At 35.8% G+C, this 21,350-nt stretch overlaps 2 protein-coding genes across 3 annotated transcripts in view; both read right to left on the reverse strand.

Annotated features, from left to right (window-relative positions):
• dpy (fibrillin-like protein dumpy) overlaps positions 1-21,350 on the reverse strand; it is a 324,918-nt gene that overhangs the window by 91,731 nt on the left and 211,837 nt on the right. For both annotated transcript variants that reach the window (XM_074124745.1, XM_074124746.1), the window contains exons 48-63: positions 15,656-18,001; positions 14,345-14,563; positions 13,081-13,263; positions 12,145-12,345; positions 11,885-12,055; positions 11,665-11,784; positions 11,117-11,497; positions 10,587-11,027; positions 10,189-10,509; positions 9,756-10,082; positions 9,338-9,655; positions 8,921-9,244; positions 8,082-8,408; positions 7,649-7,978; positions 6,448-6,753; positions 5,850-6,164 (exon numbers count right to left, since the gene is read on the reverse strand). In XM_074124745.1, coding sequence (XP_073980846.1) covers positions 5,850-6,164; positions 6,448-6,753; positions 7,649-7,978; positions 8,082-8,408; positions 8,921-9,244; positions 9,338-9,655; positions 9,756-10,082; positions 10,189-10,509; positions 10,587-11,027; positions 11,117-11,497; positions 11,665-11,784; positions 11,885-12,055; positions 12,145-12,345; positions 13,081-13,263; positions 14,345-14,563; positions 15,656-18,001 — 6,630 coding nt within the window. The remainder of the gene's footprint in view (positions 1-5,849; positions 6,165-6,447; positions 6,754-7,648; positions 7,979-8,081; positions 8,409-8,920; positions 9,245-9,337; positions 9,656-9,755; positions 10,083-10,188; positions 10,510-10,586; positions 11,028-11,116; positions 11,498-11,664; positions 11,785-11,884; positions 12,056-12,144; positions 12,346-13,080; positions 13,264-14,344; positions 14,564-15,655; positions 18,002-21,350) is intronic.
• LOC141452162 (uncharacterized) lies at positions 31-4,846 on the reverse strand. The gene is made up of 3 exons (XM_074124063.1): positions 4,600-4,846; positions 4,173-4,484; positions 31-2,055 (listed from the first exon to the last, which is right to left on the reverse strand). The coding sequence occupies exons 1-3, from the start codon at positions 4,844-4,846 to the stop codon at positions 1,724-1,726; spliced, it is 891 nt and encodes a 296-aa protein (XP_073980164.1). The 3' UTR covers positions 31-1,723.

Genomic DNA, 21,350 nt, shown 5'->3' on the forward strand with positions numbered 1-21,350 from the left:
TGCATAAGATATCTTATAATAAATAATAAAAAAAAACATGCATTAATAATGAAACAAAAAAGCAAAAATGATACTAAGTAGAAAAATCATAAACACCTGTTTGAACTAAGGAAAAGAGAAAGTAAACAAAAGAAAATATAGTTTGTCCAGAAAGTTACTGCGGAATTTGCATTGAAAAATATTCCTGAACTAATTGCGTTTATTTTAATATTCATTTCTGTCTAGAGAAGTGATGTAAGAAGAGAATAGGCAGCCATATTGAAGCTTAATTTTTTGATATCCAAAAATTTTATGTTCATTTCTGACTAGAGAAGTGATGTAAGAAGAGAATAGGCAGCCATATTGAAGCTTAATTTTTTGGGAATCCAAAATGGAGCGGTGGGATAGTAAACAGATTTCGCGAAGTAAGAGAAATCCCTAAAGATAAATAATAGAAATTGATAACGTCCAATCATGAGATTCATTACAGCACTCATCCCTGAAAATTCTCAATAGAAATTATTTAGCGTTTAATGCGAATTGGAATGGTGGAAATCCACGTTTAATGGGCGCCAATATGTTGATGAAATTTTTTGTCTTCTTAGGGGGCATCCATAAATGACGTAACGCCACTATGGGTGGAGGGGTAGAAAGATTGTGACACATTGTGACAAGAGAGGGTTAGGGAGATAGAATCAGCGTTATGTCACGCTTTTTTAAATCACTTTTTCATTTCCTTTTTTTTTTTTGAATAGCGCGCGTTTTGTGTACCATATGATTTTCGTTTTCATCGACTGGGTTATCGATATGTCGGTATATACAAGAGCGCTACTCAAAGACTATTGTTTTGCATTGGTTTTTATGGCTGCCCGTAGTGAATTCGTTGAACTAAAATTATCACGATTGATTCTACCGTTTGTTGACAATAAGATCGGAAATTTATATTATATAATGTCAGAAAATCTTTATCAACGTTTTTACAAAGCTGTAAGAGTAGCGTATCCTTCAATACTAGGAAAATTTTTAATGCAAATGTATAAGGGGGGAAAACCAAGTTGTGACGTAATTTTTAGGGGGGGAGGAAAAAATTGTGACTCAGTGTGACAAAGGGGGGGACAGGGGGTCAAAAAAGGAGATTTTTAGCGTTACGTCATTTATGGACGTCCCCTTATACTGCGCATTTCGATGGTTTCTAAGACAACTAGTAACGTTATATATAAAAAGCTGGACCGAGAAAAGGCAACCTTACATTCTAACTGGGAGACTTAGTGTTGATCTTCTGAAACAGGATATATCCTCAATAGCTTTATGAAACCTGGCAAAAAAATCGTCACAGCTCAGCAGAAAATCCAACATAATTGGTAAGATCTATAAAGAACTTCCAACATTCGTCGGCTAACATTAGGATTCAGAATCTTCTTCACTAAAAGCGCTCGATCACAAGTACTATTAACAATTCATTAGTTGCAGGACCAGGAATAGGGCTACGAAGTTTTAATCTCGTTCTTTCTATTTTTTTGGACCTACATAATTAGTCGCCAATTGCCTATCACTTCTTCAAGCCACTTATTTGGAAATCATTGATACAAAAATTACGATCAAATTACTGCAATAACTTTGTGGACGATAAAAGGAAGATATAAAAAATGAAATTCATAAGAATTTGATTCCCGATATGATTCCCTAACAATAAAAAAACTTTGGGTAAGCAACATCTCAAAAATTCACTTCAGATAACCCAAATTTAACTTTTTTTCTTACACTGTAGGACACACGCTCTAAAAGGATCTCCTGAATAGCCAGACGGACAAGTGCAGATCGGCACACTGTTCACAGTAACACATAAAGCGAACGCACCACACGATCCTCTACAAGGATCCACACACTTGGATCTGATGCAAGCCGTGTTTCCAGGACAATCTGAATTACTAGTACACTCAGGACGACAGTTTGGTGGTTTTCCAATATAATCTGGCAGGCATTTGCAGGCTGGTTGGCTATCGAAATCTTTACATTCAGAATTAGGTCCGCATGGAGATGGATTACAAGCATTCCTTCCTTGTACGACTTCACATTCTACAAAGATTATTTAAAGTACATGCTATTGTTAAAAATTAATAAGAAATATAGAGTCATGCAATTCAGATTAAAAATTTAAGGCAGCAAGATGAAACTGTTAAAAGAGTAGAATAATTTCTTTAGAATTTTAAGAACGTTTTATTGGTTAATAGCAATAAATTTATTAAGTGATATCAATAAAAATAAGGGATTTATCAGGGGCTGATTCGGGAGTAATAAAAGTATTACGTAGTTATTACGATTTTTCAGGAGTAGCATCTTAACTTCCTTCTATCCAAAAGGTTCGGGCCAAAAACGTTTCTTCAAAAAATTATTTTTACGTTTCACTTCTTCCCATCTTTAAGTAAATATTATCTTTAAAAATCTTTTCACTTAAATTTTATTAGTTCTTTTTAACATTAATAGTCCACATAATTACAGGATGCTGTAGAAGTAAATTTTTTAAGTAAAGAAAACTTAGAAACTGTCTAATTTCCTTTTCTACTCGTACAATAATTTTACGGAAAGTATATTATTTATGGGTTTAATTCTGTTAAGGCGTGTGCCGCCCTTTCTTGACTTGACGGTTTTTCCCTCTCACCTTTTTCTGCTTCTGTCTCTTTCTCATTTTTCCCTTTCTCGCACTACGCGTTATCTCCGATAATCCGTTAAAAGCGATAATCCGTTCCTTTCTTGTCGCCGCTAAATATATAATTTTTCTACTTTTGTATTTATGTTTGTTTCTTTAAGGTTCCCTCGTTATCAAACCCTTCCCCTCCTCTACTCACTCTAAACGGAGTTGTCATATCCGTTTGTCAGTTAGTCGACGTCCGGCCCTGCTCTGCTTTACATCTAATACGTGTCCGCTGTATATACCGCTTCAAGTACAGCTTCTCGTACTACCGCAAAACTTCATCGTTAGCTGCTTCTGGCACTACTTCAGACTCGAGTCTGCCTGTTTGGTGTACTTCTTTCCGCATCGCAGCCTACTGCGATTTCACTTCCGCTGATAGCTAGCACTTCGCTTCATCCGCATGTAGTGCACTTGGTGCACCAGTACGCCTTTGACACTGATCGAGTAAGTTTGTCAGGTGCTTCTGGATTTGCTTTAAAACGCATCTAGTACGCTTCCGCCGTTCTGCATATTCTACCGCTCAACAGCACTACTCTGCCTGCACGCTCCAGCTGTTCGCTTCAAGTACTGTTACCGCACTTCCGCTTCTGGCACTTCTGGGCTCAATACCTGCTTCGCCTTACCTTGTACCGCTACCCATCCTCGCTTCCTAGGTACCTACGGACCACTTCCGGTCTGTTTCCGCTTAATTGGCCCTTTCTTCCCACTACGCAATTCTGTGCTGGAAACACACACCCATACATACTTAAGTACACAATCAGGCAAGCACTCACTTTCCTTCCATTTTCTTCCTTTGCCAACCCTTCAACAGCATCATCTTCACCATCTAGCTGAGACTGAGTACCTTCATTTCCAGTACCTCCAAGGTAAGTGTCATCTTACCCTTCTCTTTTCTATATTTCTTCTAAGTATTTCATTTATCTTATTTTTATTACTTTGTCGCAGTGTCAACCCCGGTCACATATCGATTTTAAATTGCGTTTACGTCATCTTCCCCTCCCGCATCTGGGTGAAAGCTTTACGCGCTTACAAACTCTATTTATTATTTAATACTAGAAGCAAATTTATTTACGGATTAAATAATTAATAAATTATTCTATTTTCGTTACTAAAATGATTAGAATTGAACATGAACTTTTCGAATTAGAAGAAAATCTGTTTACCGGACTGTGGATTGTACCGTTTTTTACCGAAAAGTTTTGTTTGAACTTTGGAGTGTTCTGTGAGTAGATGAAACGTTACGCTTTCCTCAAAAGTATTTAATGGGGGGTGGGGGTCAACTAGTTTTAAATAAAAATTCTAAAGCTGAAAAAAGTCATTAAACTGCTTAGACTGTAGTTTGAATCGCATTAGATTTTTATTAATATCACTCAATTGTTAAATTTAGGAATAAATGAAAGAATTATCATAGGTAAATGCAGTTAAACCAATTGTTAAATGCTTAATTTAGAAAAAAATAAGAGTATAAAAATATATATAGAGGAATCATGCTCATGCTTACTGTCAGGCATTAGACATCGAAAGAATGGATCTCCAGTAAATCCAGGATTACAGCTACAAACAGGAATGTGGTTGATTACGCGGCAGTTAGCGTTAGTTGCACACATTCCCAAACAAGGATCACCACATTTTTCCTTGATGCAAGCACGATTGTTAGGACAATCAGAGTTGACGAGGCATTGTGGACGACACATTGGCGGAGTGCCTAGATATCCTGGTTGGCAAGAGCAAACAGCGATTCCTTCTCCAACTTTGCAAGAGCTGTACGGACCACATGGACTCGGCCAACACGGAGTACTTACATTCCTCTTAGCTGGGTAATTGGTTTTATTATTTTTTGTTAATAAAAGTTTTTTGTTTTGTTAATAACTTTCAAGAAATCATTAATTAAAGAAATGTTAGCAGTTAGTAAAAAAAGGAAAGCTTACTGGGCTGAATAAGACGACAAGAAAGTTGAGGATTGCCAGTGTAACCATCAATACAAACACACACAGGTCGGCGGTTGATAACATGACAACTGGAGTTTATAGCACAAGAACCAATACATGGGTCGACACATTTGTTGTTTCTACTGCAGGTTAACGATTGAGGACAATTTGTGTTCAGAACACATTCTGGCCTACAACCAATCTCTGGATTTCCAGTATAGTTTGCTAGACAAATGCATTTTTTCATGCCAGAAATTTGCTTGAGTTTCGTATTAGTGCCACAAGAGGATGGTAGCTTGGTGATGTTTCTAGATGCTGTATATAAAATCAGGAAAAGTTAAGAGGTTTTCCAAAATAGAAAAATTTTCTTAGATTTTTTTAAGAAGGAGCAAAGAACGCTCTTGGTTATTCGAGATATATCATTTTAATAACTTCCGCTAAATTTCTTGTTTGTTCATTTCTCACTTCCGACCTCTAGTACCACTAATTCGACTTTATTAAAGAGATATGAAAAGAAACAATGTGCATCCCTTATAAGTTTAATTTATTACCTTAGAGATCTTACAGACACAAAACATTATTTGAATTTATCTCTTTGAAAGGAAAAATAATGTCTCAGAAATAACCTTATGAAATGATTTTAACACGTGAAAAGCAGGATCTTGAGTACTCCCCTTTCTACAGGTATGGAAGGTCTTGTTGCGATTAAGGTCTAACAAGTCAGTTCTACTTTAAAATGGGAACTCTTCATGTTTTTACAAGACTAAATAAAACGTTTTCTGCAGAAGATGAATTAAACTTTGATAATTTAATTATCAGCAAACAAAGACAAGCTTAAAACTAGTCGAAATAATGCTAAACTTCGAAAAATATAAATAAAAATCCAAAAGAAGTCATTAAAATGTATCTCTTGCAACTAAGATGTTCATTTTGTAGTGCCTGTATGCATTTATGTTCTTAAAGTAAATAAATATCTGAATATCGCTAAATAAAGCAACATTTCAAAGTCTCAGCTTGAGAAAGTCAAAACTAGGCGACAATAATAATGTTTTTTAAACTTAAGTCAAAATACTGTTTCTGAATTATTTTAAACAATAAAAGAATATCTGTTTTTTTTTTTAAAAAAAAACAGGAAGTGACGCATTATACTTTATGCGTTATCACAAAAAACATAAACAATTGATAAACAAATTTCCAATTTCCATTTAAATATCCTAAAAATGTATTCCATAATGAATAGGAAAGCTTACCTAAAGAACATCCCGAGAATGGATCTCCGTGGTAACCTTGCTGGCACGAACAGACCGGCTGATGATTGACAACATTGCAAAGAGCATTGAATCCACAAGAACCAACACAGGGATCTTTGCATTTTGAGCCAATACATGCCAGCCGATTTGGACAGTCTGCGTGTATCAGACATTCAGGTCTACAATTTGGCGGTGCACCTAACATGCCTGGCAGACAGGAGCAGACTGGCCGATGGTCCACTACTCGGCACTGGGAATTGCCGCCACAAGGTGAAGGCATGCAAGGGTTTTCCACTTCTACTGGCACTTTTGGCACTGTAAAACAGTCAAGATATATTTATTATTTTTGTTTAAAGAAAATAAATAAAATAATTGTATCAATTGTAAGGCCTTTAGTAACCAAAAGTAACATTGATTTCCTACAATAACAACATAACCTCTAAGACATATGAACTAAACAAAAAGTACTGCATGCATTTTTTTTAAATGAGGCAATTAAAAAATAAGGAAAATTCTGGTTGGAATAATAAACCTACTGGTTTGATACGGGAAAAATTATTACGTGAAACTAAGACTTATTACAAAAACAAGCAAATACCTTCTTGAATACAGCGTACAAAAGGATCACCGACAGTCTTCGGTGGGCAACTGCAAATAGGATTGTGATTGATGACATGGCAAACTGCATGCAGGCCGCAAGTTCCTGGACACGGGTCTATACATTTCTGATTGATGCAGGCCTTATTCTGGTTACATTCTGAACTAGCAATACACTCTGGTCGACAAGCGGGTGGTACGCCAATGTAGCCTTCAATGCAAGAACAAGCAGCCGTTCCAGACTGTACACGGCAAACGCTGTTTGCGCCGCAAGGGTTTGGATCACACGGGTTGATTGGTTTAACGGCTGAAAAGATAATAAATGAAATTAAATTGGATTGCAGTAAACATGTTTTCTGAAGAATTTTTTTCTCTTTGCAAATTTCATTTAATCGATAAAAATCGACAAAGTTTAAAATTTTATAGTTTATTTTTTGTTTTCATTGCCACAGAGAGAAGAATGTAAACAGCATTTTACATGAGATCTTTTGCTCTTTCACAGAACTGCCTTTAATCTGTTCTGAGATTTTTTTTTAACAATTTGCGAGAAAATCTCAAAATACTGACAAGACCGTTCAGTAATTGATCCTTCCAGCTGAGAGATTTTAATCGCACTCAAGTAACTGATGGGGTTCCCAAATGGTACTAAATCGAAATACTAAGTTTGAGCTGATTGCCTTACTTCGTTGTTTAATGAACTCACAAAAAGACAAAAAAAATTCTAAAAATCTCTTTTACGGATTTAGGAGACCTCAAAACTGATATCTGCCAAAAATAATGAATATACCAGCAATTTTCTATCGGTAAAAAAACCTAAAATTTCTCCACCCAATTTAAGATCCCTGATATGATTAAAGTAGTCTAGAGATAAACCTAACTACAGCTTAGTTTTTGAAGAAGAATATAAGCAACAAAAAATGGATGGCTAATACCAGGGTGAGAGGTAATTATATGCCTAAGCTTCTCCAAAACGACCCGAAAAACATACTTGTAAATATTCAATGAAATTGTTTCCATTTAGAGGATTTACACCCAAATTTCTAGTCGGATCCTCTGCTATTTTGTCTTATTACTACGTTGTTCGCATTTACAACAAAACAAAATCTACAATAACATTTTTGTCAATAATGTGTGTGGTGTTGTTTTTCAAAGGATTCAATTTTGCAGCAAGGGTAAAAACAAAGTAACATAATTATACTCACGTTCCACTGGTTTAGGTCGGCATGATTGGAACGGATCGCCAATATAACCATCGAAGCATGTACAAATTGCTATATGATTGACTACACTGCATTGTGCATTGTTACCGCAAACTCCAGGACAAGGATCCCTACAATGGCTTGATAGGCATGCCAACGTTGGAGCACAATCTGCATTTATTAGACATTCTGGTCGGCAGCCACTGCTATACGGATCACCAACATACGGCGGTATACAGGTACATCTTGCTACACCGTTGACGTTAGAACATTGGGCATTCTCAGCGCAAGGCCACAAATCACATGGATCTTTAGGTCTTTCTGGTACGACAGCTAGTATTAAAAAACAAATAAGATTTGTTAAAACGTATTCAAAAAATTATTTGACTAGTTACTTATTCATTTCCAAAAATGAAAAACGGAACAGATCTCTTACTTGCTGGTATTTGATAACATCGAACAAAAGCATCCCCTTGATATCCAGGTAAACAGCTACAGAATGGCGTATGATTGACCACATGACATTGGGCATTTGAGCCACAATTGTGAGAACAAGGATCTTTGCACTTTTCTTGTATGCACGCTTGATGGTGTGGACATTCTTGACTCATTAGACATTCTGGACGACAATATGGTGGTGAGCCGATATAGTTAGCACTGCAAGAGCATACAGGTCTTCCTTCTCTTATTGTACATATTGAATTTGGTCCACATGGGGTTGGTACGCATGGATTTCTGCCTGGAATTTTGGGTTCTTCTATTCCTGGGGGAAAAAAATACCAAACATACAAATTGCTTATTTGATTAACCTCTCAGTTATTAAATGTTTCAAAATGGGTCCAGTATAAATGCAAAATATTTTTGTGGCCCTAATAAACAAAATGCCTCTTAAAATCAATGTTCAACTAATGAACGTGAACCAAAAGCAGCGTGTTTTTAAGTATCAGAGAGATTTACAAAAAAGTTACTCGTAAAAACACTCGTTTAATACAAGACAAGAGCTCTCCAAATTTAATAAATTTAGTGTGTCTAGTTAGTTGAAAAAATTAAGAAATAAACTGAAGTAATTTCAAAGGAAATTACGGAAAACTAAAAGACGAAAAAATAGGAAATTTTCAAGTCTGATCAAGTGATTTTCACCAAAAAATACTTCTACCTCTAAGACATTTTGTTACTAATTTAGTATCGTATTCAACCGTGACACTTAAATATTTTGTTTATCTATCTATCTATTAAGAGATAATAACATAAGTAAAAAATGAAAAATTATATTACCTGTAGGATGACACCTGATGAACGGATCTCCTCCTTGTCCAGGAGGACAACTGCACACAGGATTGTGGTTCATTACTAAGCATCTTGCGCCAATGCCGCACAATCCAGGACAAGGATCAGAACATTTCTGATTAATGCACGCCTTGTCAGGAAGACATTCAGAACTAACAAGACATTCTGGCTGACAGACCGGAGGCATTCCCCGATAGCCTGGCAGGCAAGAACATGCAGCAAAACCATGTGGTGAGACAATGCAACGGCTGTTGGGACCACAAGGCGAAGGATCACAAGGGTTTCCAGGATGTCCGAGACTCGGTGGTAATGCTATTATTAAAAAAATAAATAAATACCAAGGTTAAGGAACAAGTACTCAGTTTTAAAAATCAGGTAAACCACTAAAAATCAATCATCACTTACCAGGATTAACTGGATAACAAGTGACAAAAGGATCACCAGTTGTTTGATCAGGACAATGACAGACCGGTATGTGATTGACGCAAGTACAAAGAGCGTTGACGCCACATGCGCCGGAACAAGGATCCACACATTTGTAATTGATGCACGCTCTACTGTAGCCACAATCAGAATTAATGACACATTCAGGATGACAGCCAATGTAAGGATCTCCATAGAAGTTTGGTAGACATCGGCAAACGTTGACTCCATTTTCAAAATGACATCTAGCATTAGAGCCACAACGTACATGATCGCAAGTATTAACTCGGTCAGCTGAATCTAAAAACCAAAATACATTATTATATTTTACTATTTAAAGAGACCTATCATCTAGAAAAAAAAAGGCTATCGAGAGGAGTAAACCTAAAATTATCCATACCTGGCGGGCGTGGTGCGCAATGTTCAAACGGATTTCCAAGATGATTCGGCGGACAACTGCAAACAGGTTTATGATGCACGCATGTACACTGAGCGTTCACTCCACAAGAACCAGGGCAAGGACTGATGCATCTATAGTTGAGACATGCCCGGTCGAATGGACAGTCCGAATCAGCAAGACACTCTGGCCGACATCTAGGGTCCCAAGCTGATTCTGGCCTGCCACATGGATTGCACATAGCCACTTGTCCGTAAACTGAGCACATTGCTTCTGGTCCGCACGGTGATGGCGCACAAGGAAGTGTGGTGTTGGGGCCCACAGTAATAGCTGTATTGACAAAAATGTACGTTTATAAAAATCTAGTTAATAACAAAGATTAATTATACAAACAAAAGATGAGTAAACATTTTTTACTTTACACTAAAATACTTACGCGCAGGTATACACTGTATATAGGGATCGCCAAGATATCCAGGCGGGCAACTACAAAATGGAGTATGATCTGAGCATGTACAGATGGCCCCTAAACCGCAAACATTTGCCGAAGAACAAGGCTGGATACAACGCTGGTTAACACAAGCTGAATCTGATGGACAATCGGAATTAAGGACGCACTCTGGTCGGCAGCCAGTTTTCGGATCTCCCAGATAATGTGAAAGGCATGAGCATACTGGCCGTCCATTTGCCACGCGACATTCTGTGAAACGACCACATGGCGATGGTTCACAAGGGTTTCTACTGGCTCCTTCCAGGCCTAAAAACAAAAAAGAAATTTCAGATGTGAGAATTTCAGAAATCTTCAAAATTAAAAAAAAAAAAACTTAATCTTACCAAGTATCAAATAGCATCTGCACAATGGATTTCCAATTAAGCCGTGATTACAAGTACAAACTGGATGATGCTTTTCCACTCTACAATTGGCTCCAAAACCACAAGAACCTGGACATGGATCTATACAACGATGTCCAACACAGGCTTGTGTATTCGGACAATCATCATCAGTCACACACTGCGGACCTCCGCAACCAGTAGTTGGATCGCCGGCAATACCATCCGGGCATAGACACATAGGATGGCCGTTAGGTGTTACGGTACATACTGCTAAAGGTCCACATGGGTTGGGCCAACAGGCAGTACGTGGCGGTTGATTACAAATAGTATATGGATCTCCGGTGGTGCCAGCTTGACAGTAACATTGTTCTGTGTTGCCAGATATGTAACAATCTGCATTCAATCCGCAAGGACCGGGTTGGCAAAGAGATTTCATTGGTTCTAGAACATAATTTCCATAGATATAAAATCTATTTCCTCCAGTACATTAATTTGAATAATTTGCACTAAAATAAAAAGGATTCTCTTACCTGCACAAGTACGGTATGGATTTCCAACCAAAGGATCTGGACAATAACATGGTGGATTCCGATCTCTATCACATAGTGCGCCATGCCCGCAAGGATTAGGATAGCATGGATTAGTCCTTTCCACACATCCTCTAATTGTATTTGGACTTTCAATGTAGCCAGGCAGACAAGTACATTTAGCAAATCCATTATCCAAAACTGAACACTGAGTGTTTGGACCACATGGTGATGGATTACATGGATGTCTGGGCAGTGCACAAGGTTGTCTGGGAGGATTACCCTCATATTCTGGTAAGCAGAAACACACTGGTGAACCATGGACCACACGGCAGCCAGAATTTGGTCCACATGGATTTGGTGTACATTCGTTTCCTTCAGGTACTGGAAATAGAAATTATATGTTATTTACAATGTCTTTAATGGGTATCCTAAGAATATATTCAAATATATTTGTATAGATTATTAATATTTAAAATAAATATTGTTGGGCCAACTTTCAAAACACAACTGTCAACATTATTTTCACTGATAGCACTGTCCATACTTACTGCAATTTTTAAACGGATTTCCAGTCATTCCTTTCGGACAAAAGCAAATTGGTCCGCCAGCATCTACTTCACAATGCGCATTTACACCACATGGATTTGGATCGCAAGGATTCAACGGTCCTAAATAGATCAACATAAACCAATAATTTAAAATAGCCTTGTCAGAAATAGAATCTTATGAGTTAGAATTAACATGATTACGTATAAAAAGAAGAAATACCTGTACATCCTAATTTTGCATTTCCACCATAACCAGGTAAACATTTGCAAATAGGTTTATGGTTGATGACATCGCAGATAGCATTCGGACCACAATTACAAGGATTTCCACAACTTCCCCGTATACAGGCTTCATTTGAGGAACATTCCAGATCACTACGACATCCTGCGACTACAATGAAAATGATCAATTTCTCTTTTTGAAATATAAAAAACTAGAATATGGAAATCTCAAGACCTCTTTTTTTCTGTTTTACTTACCAGGAGCACATACTAGATAAGCGTTGCCAGTGAAACCAGGTAAACATCTGCAATCCGTGCCATGGTTCACTGGAATACATTGAGCATTTTCACCGCATGAATCCTCTGAACAAGGATTAATACAAACTCGATTTAATCGATCGCATAATTTGTCCTTAGGGCAATCTTCATTATACTGGCAAACTGACTTGTGAGCAAGACCTGTTATGAAAATTAAAGGTTATGTTTGGAACTTAAGATTTCAAAATCAATAATTTCACGATATTTTTGAACTATTCCCATTCTTATTGTTAATAAAGTGGAGCAAAAGTTAAGGCGAATGAAGAGATCTTTATATTTTACATTCTTTACTGTTGTGCAGAGATTTACTTTGGCCAAAATTATTTGAAAAGACACGACTTTTTCCTACAGCAGATTACGTAATCAAAATTTCTATAACCTTCAATTGGTACTAAAAAGAAGGTTACTTTACTATTATACATATTCACATTAGATAAAATTATATAAAAATTACAAGAAATCTATTTAGTAGGATGGTCCTTCCAATTAGGCAATTTTTTTTAATTTTCAATTTTTGTTACTTATTTAATCCTTATTAACGCAAAGTAGGTTATAAGTCCATACACTATTTACTGAAGTGGCACTTTATAGGAAGGCCTAAGAAAATTCTTTCCCATAAAAGTGCATTTAAAGGAACTTTCCTAGAAAGAAATATTTCTAATAAGAGTTTTCCTGTTTTTATGGTAAAAAAACCGCAAAAAATGTGGGGGGGAACTATGTTTGAACTTAGATAAAACATATGAACAAACCGCTTACTACAAACTACTTCCGATGAAAGCTCCCAAAATTAAAAATTTCACAGAATTACGAGTACACTATTTCCCTTAAAACTATGAATAAGAAAATGTACACGAAAAAAAAAATGGTAAAAATTACCTGGGATACATCCAACATAACCATTTCCATAATAACCCTCTGAACAGACACAATCACAACCGTGATTAGTGTTAATGCAAACTGCATTCTGTGCACATGGGTTGTGCACATCGCAGGGATGTTGACATGTATGACCTATACAAGCTTCTGTTATTCCACAATCTTCGTTCTTTAGGCATGTCACTATAAAATTTTCAACAGAAAACAAAAAAAAAGAAGAAAATTAATGATAAATGTGTGATTTTTTTCTTTTTAAAGATTCAAATTGATGGGTTAAAAAATAAATAAACTGCCTTAAACATGAGGAGTAACAAGTAACAAGATTGAAACTTTCTTCACAACTTACAGTAACTTAAATAATAAATGGTTTTAATTGGGTAAAAATGACGTTCTGCGAAAAAGTTTTTACGCCGTCTAATACAGCTGTTCAAACATAATTTGATATCTCTCATTTCATGCTTGAAACTCCTCAAAATTGTATGTTGAGAGGGGGAGGAGGATTCTGCTAATTTGCCTCTAGATAAAGATAGAAATCACCTGATGCAACTTTACTTTTACTATGACCTTGAGTTCTAAATTGTGCTTTAAAACCGGTACCTTGGCACCGTCAATCATCCATCGTATCATCACAGATATAAAAACGGATCATTAATGTATTAAGACAATGTAAGACTTAAGACAATATAACTCCATCAGTTGAATCAATGATATATCTTTCATCTCCTGGGCTAACTTTGCGTGGAGGAACTTCAATGTAATCACAAAGCTTTCCCATAAAATTGAAGACAAAGAAATAAGATATATATACTAAAACCTCTGGTTTAAATGATGTCATAAATTCCCCAATTGGAATCATTTTATACTTATAATTTAAATTAACTGTGAAAGTTTCACATCTGTAACTTCATTTCTCCTGGATGGTTCGCATTTTGTTTTAGCGGATTAATAATCTGTCGTCCAGCTGGAGTTTCTTCTAGATGTTCTTGTGGTACTTTTAATGTACAGTGATTAGCTGATTGTTTTAAAAAAAATAATTTTTTTCAGTTATTCTAAAGCGGGTTATTATTTTTAATAATTAATTAACACTAGAATTATTTATAAAACTATTTTAGTTTGTCTTGATTAGTTAACTTGTTTAATTAAATTCATACAATTAACTATTATATATATATATATATATATATAAAAAAAGGGGGAAGATTAACTTTGGAGGAGGAGAAACATTTTTTAAGAGGAATTAATGTTTGTTAATAATTAATCTTACATGTTTTTGGGAGAAAGCACTTAACAGCAGGATTGCCCTGATGTCCAGGGGGACATGTACAGACAGGTCTGTGTTTCACTACATGGCATTTAGCTGTCGGCGCACAGAGATTCGCCAATCCGCATAGATCTTCGCACATCCCGTTGTAGCAAGCTTCACTCTCCAAACATTCACTGTCCTTTTCGCAAGGCTGTGGCTTTTTTGGTCGTCCAATTGGTGCTGTTCTCCATTTTACATAGACAGTTGTGTTTTGGAGCAAAGGAAGTTAAGGAATAGGGTTAGGGTTAAAAAAATTACTTATTAGTTTGTGTTAAACAAAAAAAAAATCTTATGAAACTATTAATATAAATATACCCATTTTTTTTTTTACACTGTACATGATCCTGTCTCCTCTATTTAAAGAAGAAAAAATGAAAATGAAGAAGAAAAATTATTACATACAGGGAAAGAAAAAAAATTAACATGTTAAAGGAAAGAAAAGTCTGCACTAATAGTAAGACATGACGGTCCAGCGTGACCGAAGACACTACCATTTTCACAGCATCTTCTCTTTGTTTACCTTCTTCGATGTCCTTTACTCCAGTTTCACAAGTTCTATGTTTCAAAAAAGTAATTTTTGTTTTTCTTTAATGATTTCTGAATGTTTATGTACTGGACTGGTGTATGTAGAAGACTGATTATTAAAAGATCGGGAAAACTGCAACTGCTCAAGATATTTAGTGGAAACATAATTCTAGGTATAATACCCCGATGCTGAAAGAATTTATTGCTATCTGTTCATTCAAAATACTGTTCAAAAAAAAATTGAAGAACTGACACCTACCTTTGAGGTGATACAGTTTTGAAGTGGAAATGAAGAACCTAAGAAAGAAATTCAAATGGCATTCGATTTTTAATACTACAAATAAATTCCCAAACAGGCGAATTACTAGTTTAAAGAATTACGACTTGTAATGTAAAAATGAGATTAAGCAAAAACTATTAAACACTTATGCAGAAACAGTTGCCTCAATGGCATACCAAGAGTATTTGGAATCAGCGAAGGTAAACACTGCAGTGCAGATACTTTTAAAGGTGTGCCTACGAATACTGAATACATCATAAGTACCAATTAGCAGCAAGTTTGTTATTTTTGAAAGAAAAATGAAATTATAATTAAATAACTGATGAAAAAGAAATAGATGCTTTTAAAATATTTACAACTAAGTCATTGTATAGTAATAAAAAAAAATCATATAAATAACAAATAAAAAGTATAACCTAAATAAAACCTACTACCTAGTGAAAAAAAGGTGTATTTTGCGTATATACCTCTTTGGCAATCCACTGTGTTGGTTCCAAGGGGGCATGGTTTGCACACTCTATTTGAACAGATCTCGTTCTTTTCACAGTCAGAATCGTCTTTACATTTTATTAGGTCACCAAAGATTGTCTGAATTAATACAGTCTTTCTATGGGACATTTTTTTAGTAGTAGTTGGAATGGATTCAGTAGTGGTCGTCGTAATAGTGGTAGTACCTTCAGATTCTGTTTTAGTAGTCATGGTAGTTTCTTCAGTGGTAGTACCTTCAGATTCTGTAGTTGACATCATATCAGTTTCTTCTATGGTTGTTCCTTCAGTAGGTAAAGTAGTCGCTTCAGTTGTTTCACTATCTGTAACGGTAGTCATTTCGCCAGAGACTGTTGTAGCGTCAGTTTCACCAGAAGGTGTAGTCATTTCCTGTGTAGTAGTTTCACCAGATTCACTAGTACTTTCAGTTTCCATCTCAATTGTTGACATTTTACTACTTGTTGTAGTTTCTTGTTTCTCAGTGGCTTCATGCGTTTCAGTGGTAGTTTCATGGCCTTCTGTGGTTGTGGCTTCAGATGTTTCAGTTGTGGCTTCAGTTGTAGCTTCTGTAACTTTAGTTGTGGCTTCTGTGGCTTCAGTTGTAGCTTCTGTAACTTTAGTTGTGGCTTCTGTGGCTTCAGTTGTAGCTTCTGTAACTTTAGTTGTGGCTTCTGTTGTGACTTCTGAAGCAACAGTGGTAGCTTCTGAAGCAGCAGTTGTTGTATATTCTGACGCAACCGTTGTGGCTTCAGAAGTAACAGTTCTAGCTTCTAAAGCAACAGTTGTAGGTTCTGAAGCAGCAGTTGTATCCTCTGACGCAACCGTTGTGACTTCTGAAGCAACAGTTGTAGCTTCTGAAGCAACAGTTGTATCTTCTGACGCAACCGTTGTGGCTTCTGAAGCAACAGTTGTTGCAGCTTCTGAAGCGACAGTTGTGCCTTCAGTTTCTTTTTGTTCTGTTGTTTCTGACTTGGTGCTTAATGTAGTTCCAATAGTTGTTGTTGATTCATCAATGGTTGTACTTTCAGTTTCTTTTTCAGTTGTTTCTTTTGTTGTTGTTGTTGCTGATTCAGTAGTAATTTCAGATGATTCAGTGGTGGTAAACATGTGTGTTGTTAAACTATGAATATCTGTTAACATTTTTGTGATCATAGTTGTAAAACTTTCTGTGGTAGGTTCTGTGACTTCTTCTGGAACGCTAGTTGTTGTTCCGACTGTGGTAGTTTCACTTCTTGTTTCATCCATTTTGGTTGTTTCCTCTTCTGTCGATGTGCTTGTTGTAACACTTTCAGTTACAATTCCTTCATCGCTAGAAGTAGTAGCAGACGGAACTTCTTCCGTTTGACTTTCAGTGGAAGGAGTCTGAGTTGTTGTTCTTGGCGTTTGGGTAGTGGTGCCCAAAAATTCCACACCAATGTCAACAGTGGCTGTAGTTTCAGCTTCACTGCTTGCCTCTGTCCCAGAAGTTGTGCCCTTTGTAGTTGTTTCAGCATCAAATTCAAATGATTCCGGCGCTGACGTGGTCTGCATACTTAATGTTACTTCAGTAACACCTTCCGTCGTGGCACTTGTTTGTGATGACGTGGTGGTGGTGGTGGTAGACAATGGCTTCATTGTGGTGGTTTCACTTTCTTCTGAACTAGTTGCCGAACCAACTGTGGTTACTCTATGAGTTGTGGTTATAATTTCTGCCTCTGTTGGGGAGAATGTTTCCTCTGTTTCAGCCGCATGTGTTGTAATTTCCGTACTCACCTTTGAAGTGGTCAACTCTGTCGTAGTGCTTCTGGAAGTGGTAGTTTCTTCGGAATGTTCAGTAGCTGATTCCGGTTCACTGGTAACTGTTTCAGTAGTCTGTGGCACTTCTGGTGCTGCACTAGTCTCTTCAGTTTCAGCGGATTTCTCTGTGGTTGGCAATGGCATTTCCGTTTCATCACTTGAAGATTCAGTACTACTAACTGTAGTACCAACAGAACTGGCAGTAGTCTCAATATTATCACCTTCAGTGAGATCAAAATTATTTACAGTAGTACTTTCTGTAGAACTTTGACTAGATTCAGTAAGATGCATCTCGCTCTCAGTGGTAACTATATTCGACTCAGTCTTATCGTTAACAACTGTAGTACGATCCATTTCTGAGGTAGTTTCTTCAATTTCATCAGTCGCAGATTTTGAAGATGATTGTTCAGTCGTTATTTCAGGAACATCAGTTTCATCAGTACTACTAACAGACGTAGTTGTTGGAGGAGTAATCGTAGTGTCAGTTTTTATGGTAACGTCAGTGAAATTAATTGGGGAATCAGTGTGCGAAGGTGTTGAAGCATCGGCATCTAAACAGCATTTGCCAGGTGAGGTTGAATGGTAAAACAGGAGTCAAAGAGGAAAAAAAAAAGAAAAACAAAAAGCAAGAGTTAGTGAAAAAATTGTACATGTGCTCATAGTAAATAACTAAATATACATGTATACACAAATCTATACAAAAAAGTAATTAAATATAGTTTATTTACTTGAGAAACACTGTTTCATTTTCAAGTGTAAATCGACAAATGTATGTTGAATCAAATTTTAATAATACACGTGGATTTGTATCTTAAATACAGGGGGAAAAAAAGGAAGCAATTAAGTTGATTTACGGGAAGTAGTTCGAAGTTTGTTTTGCGTTATTATGATCAACGTTCTCGTAGACTCCAACCAATGAGGGATTTAGGATATAAACTTTGGTGGCTAGTCATTTACAAATGTAAGATTGAAGAATGGACTGCTGCAGTTACTGAGCCAATGGCTTACTATGTTAGAAAAGTTTAATAGATGTCCTTTTTCAATTACCACGATTTTACTTAGTATTAAGACGCTCGCTATTCCTGTAGATCTGCCAATGAATAGAATAAATGTAATTTTATTTTAAAATTTATACCCTATCAGTGAATTTATTTTTATAGCAAAAGATATTGCTAAAAGCAAAAAAAAAAAAAAATGAACACAAATATAGATATATCTTTGAAATTATTTTACCGCGATTGTAGATTGTAGATTGTATTAAAAGGGCGGTTCCACCAAAAATGGGAAGGAACGCAGGCAATCCAAAATGGTTCCCATTGTTCCCCGCCCACCCCTCATCTCATAAGAGATACCGGGGCTTTAGAAACAAATCCGGCTAAAGGTTGCCAAATGTCAATACAATAAACTAATAAAGTAGTCACAGGACACTAGAGGAGCATGGCGACTCAATCGCTACAGTGCACTGGAATAAACCTAGAAAGTTCTGGCAAAGATTACCAGATGCCACAATCTCCGGTAGGGAGACATTTGACCTTCCGAAGACGAGAAATCCTAGTTTTAGAATAAACTGGACACACCTCCTACAAAGTGCCGCACAGTTTCATCTGACTCACCACAGCCGGCGGCGCAGATTGGCGAGACTGGATAAGGCCGCATTTGAAAAGATGGGTACGCTAAATTCGCATGCACACTCAACAACACCTGAACCAACTGGCGGATCCCCTAGGACCTGCTAAAACCAACTATAGCCGTTTTTTTGACAGGCTAAAGAATTTCTTTAGCCTGACGGCAGTCAGCTCGTCGGGATCTCCACTGTTTCCGATGTTCCTTCAAAATTCACTGCTCCACTGCTCTGTTCTACAACGTCGATAGGATACAGGGATAATGGGATGAGGAGTTATTGTTATCGTATTTTACCGCTATACTCACAGTTCAATCAAATAGATCGGACTATTATTCGAACATACATAATATCAATATAGACAGCTAAATGAACAGGTTCTCTTTAGAGAGAGAGAGAGAGAGAGAGAGGAGAGAAGAGATAGAAAGAGAAATTGATACTAATTTGAAAAAAAAAAACAGAAAGATTCAATAACAGACTTGTGGAGAAGGATCATATAATAAAGCATTAGTACAGCTATAATATAACTTCCTATCCAAACACCACCATTGTTTCCGTTGTTTTAGACTATCCACCAAAAATAAAATACAAGTTAATAATCATGCACAAATCAGAAATCATGCGTGCATTAAATATATATATAAAAAAATACAAAGTAAGTTCAAAAACGTGTATAAAAATGATTTTGAGGGGTGTACTGAAAATACATAATCGTGCGTAAAATTTTTAAAATACATAAAAATAAAATAAACAATATGTTCACCTTCATAAAAAAAAAAACCAAAATAAAACAAACCATTACTGTCTTATTGGAATGGCTTGCTATCTAAATTAAATACTACATTTGCTATAGTCTTTTTTAAACACCTTTATTTTATTTAATAATTTATTTTTACCCCACTAAATGTCACAGTGCAGCCAATTAAAATAAGTAATGGATAAATGATCTGCAAGGTTTTTATGGTTTGATCATTATATGTAATGTAAAATAAAAAAACCTTTTTTTTAAAAAAAATAAAAAAACTTCAACCATTTTCATTTATACCATCCATATACTTGATGTTTTATACCATCCATATACTTGATGTTATACCATCCAAATACTTGATGTTATACCATCCATATACTTGATGTTATACCATCCAAATACTTGATGTTATACCATCCATATACTTGATGTTATACCATCCAAATACTTGATGTTTTATACCATCCAAATACTTGATGTTATACCATCCATATACTTGATGTTATACCATCCAAATACTTGATGTTTTATACCATCCAAATACTTGATGTTATACCATCCATATACTTGATGTTATACCATCCATATACTTGATGTTATACCATCCAAATACTTGATGTTATACCATCCATATACTTGATGTTATACCATCCATATACTTGATGTTATACCATCCATATACTTGATGTTATACCATCCATATACTTGATGTTATACCATCCAAATACTTGATGTTTTATACCATCCAAATACTTGATGTTTTATACCATCCATATACTTGATGTTATACCATCCATATACTTGATGTTTTATACCATCCAAATACTTGATGTTTTATACCATACAAATACTTGATGTTATACCATCCATATACTTGATGTTATACCATCCATATACTTGATGTTTTATACCATCCAAATACTTGATGTTTTATACCATCCAAATACTTGATGTTATACCATCAATATACATGATATACCATCCATATACTTGATGTTTTATACCATCCATATACATGATGTTATACCATCCATATACTTGAAGCAACAGACATGGATCTTTACCATTTTTTATGATACTAAATATCTACCATAATTCTCTGAGGAAAACATGCCTGCAATTTACCCCATGCTGCAGTCTGTGCTTGCAAATTTTATCGCCCCCTCAATTCTTTATTTTTTTTTTTACATCCTTCTTACAAGTCAAAAAATAATTTATTTCTAATAAAAAAATTCTTTATCTACATAATAATTTACAATGTTTTCTCATCTGAGTGAAATGTGAGAAAATAAGAAGTAGTTTCAAGTTTCTATTTAATAAATTAATGAATGGTAATAATAATAAAAATTATTATAAGAATAAAAAAAAATGGGATTTTTTGCAACAATTACTGCATCAATAATTAATCCTCTAAAATCAATGCATATCGGGGTGTACATTTAGTCAATAGTAATTTATAAAGTATGTGTATATGTATGTATTGGTAAAATTGTCAACTTGTAAACAGTACGAGCATTCATTATTTTTTTTG

The sequence above is a fragment of the Rhodnius prolixus genome, unplaced genomic scaffold, assembly GCF_049639745.1.
Source record: "Rhodnius prolixus isolate KJV_2025 unplaced genomic scaffold, Rpr scaffold_3, whole genome shotgun sequence".
Lineage (NCBI taxonomy): Eukaryota > Metazoa > Arthropoda > Insecta > Hemiptera > Reduviidae > Rhodnius > Rhodnius prolixus.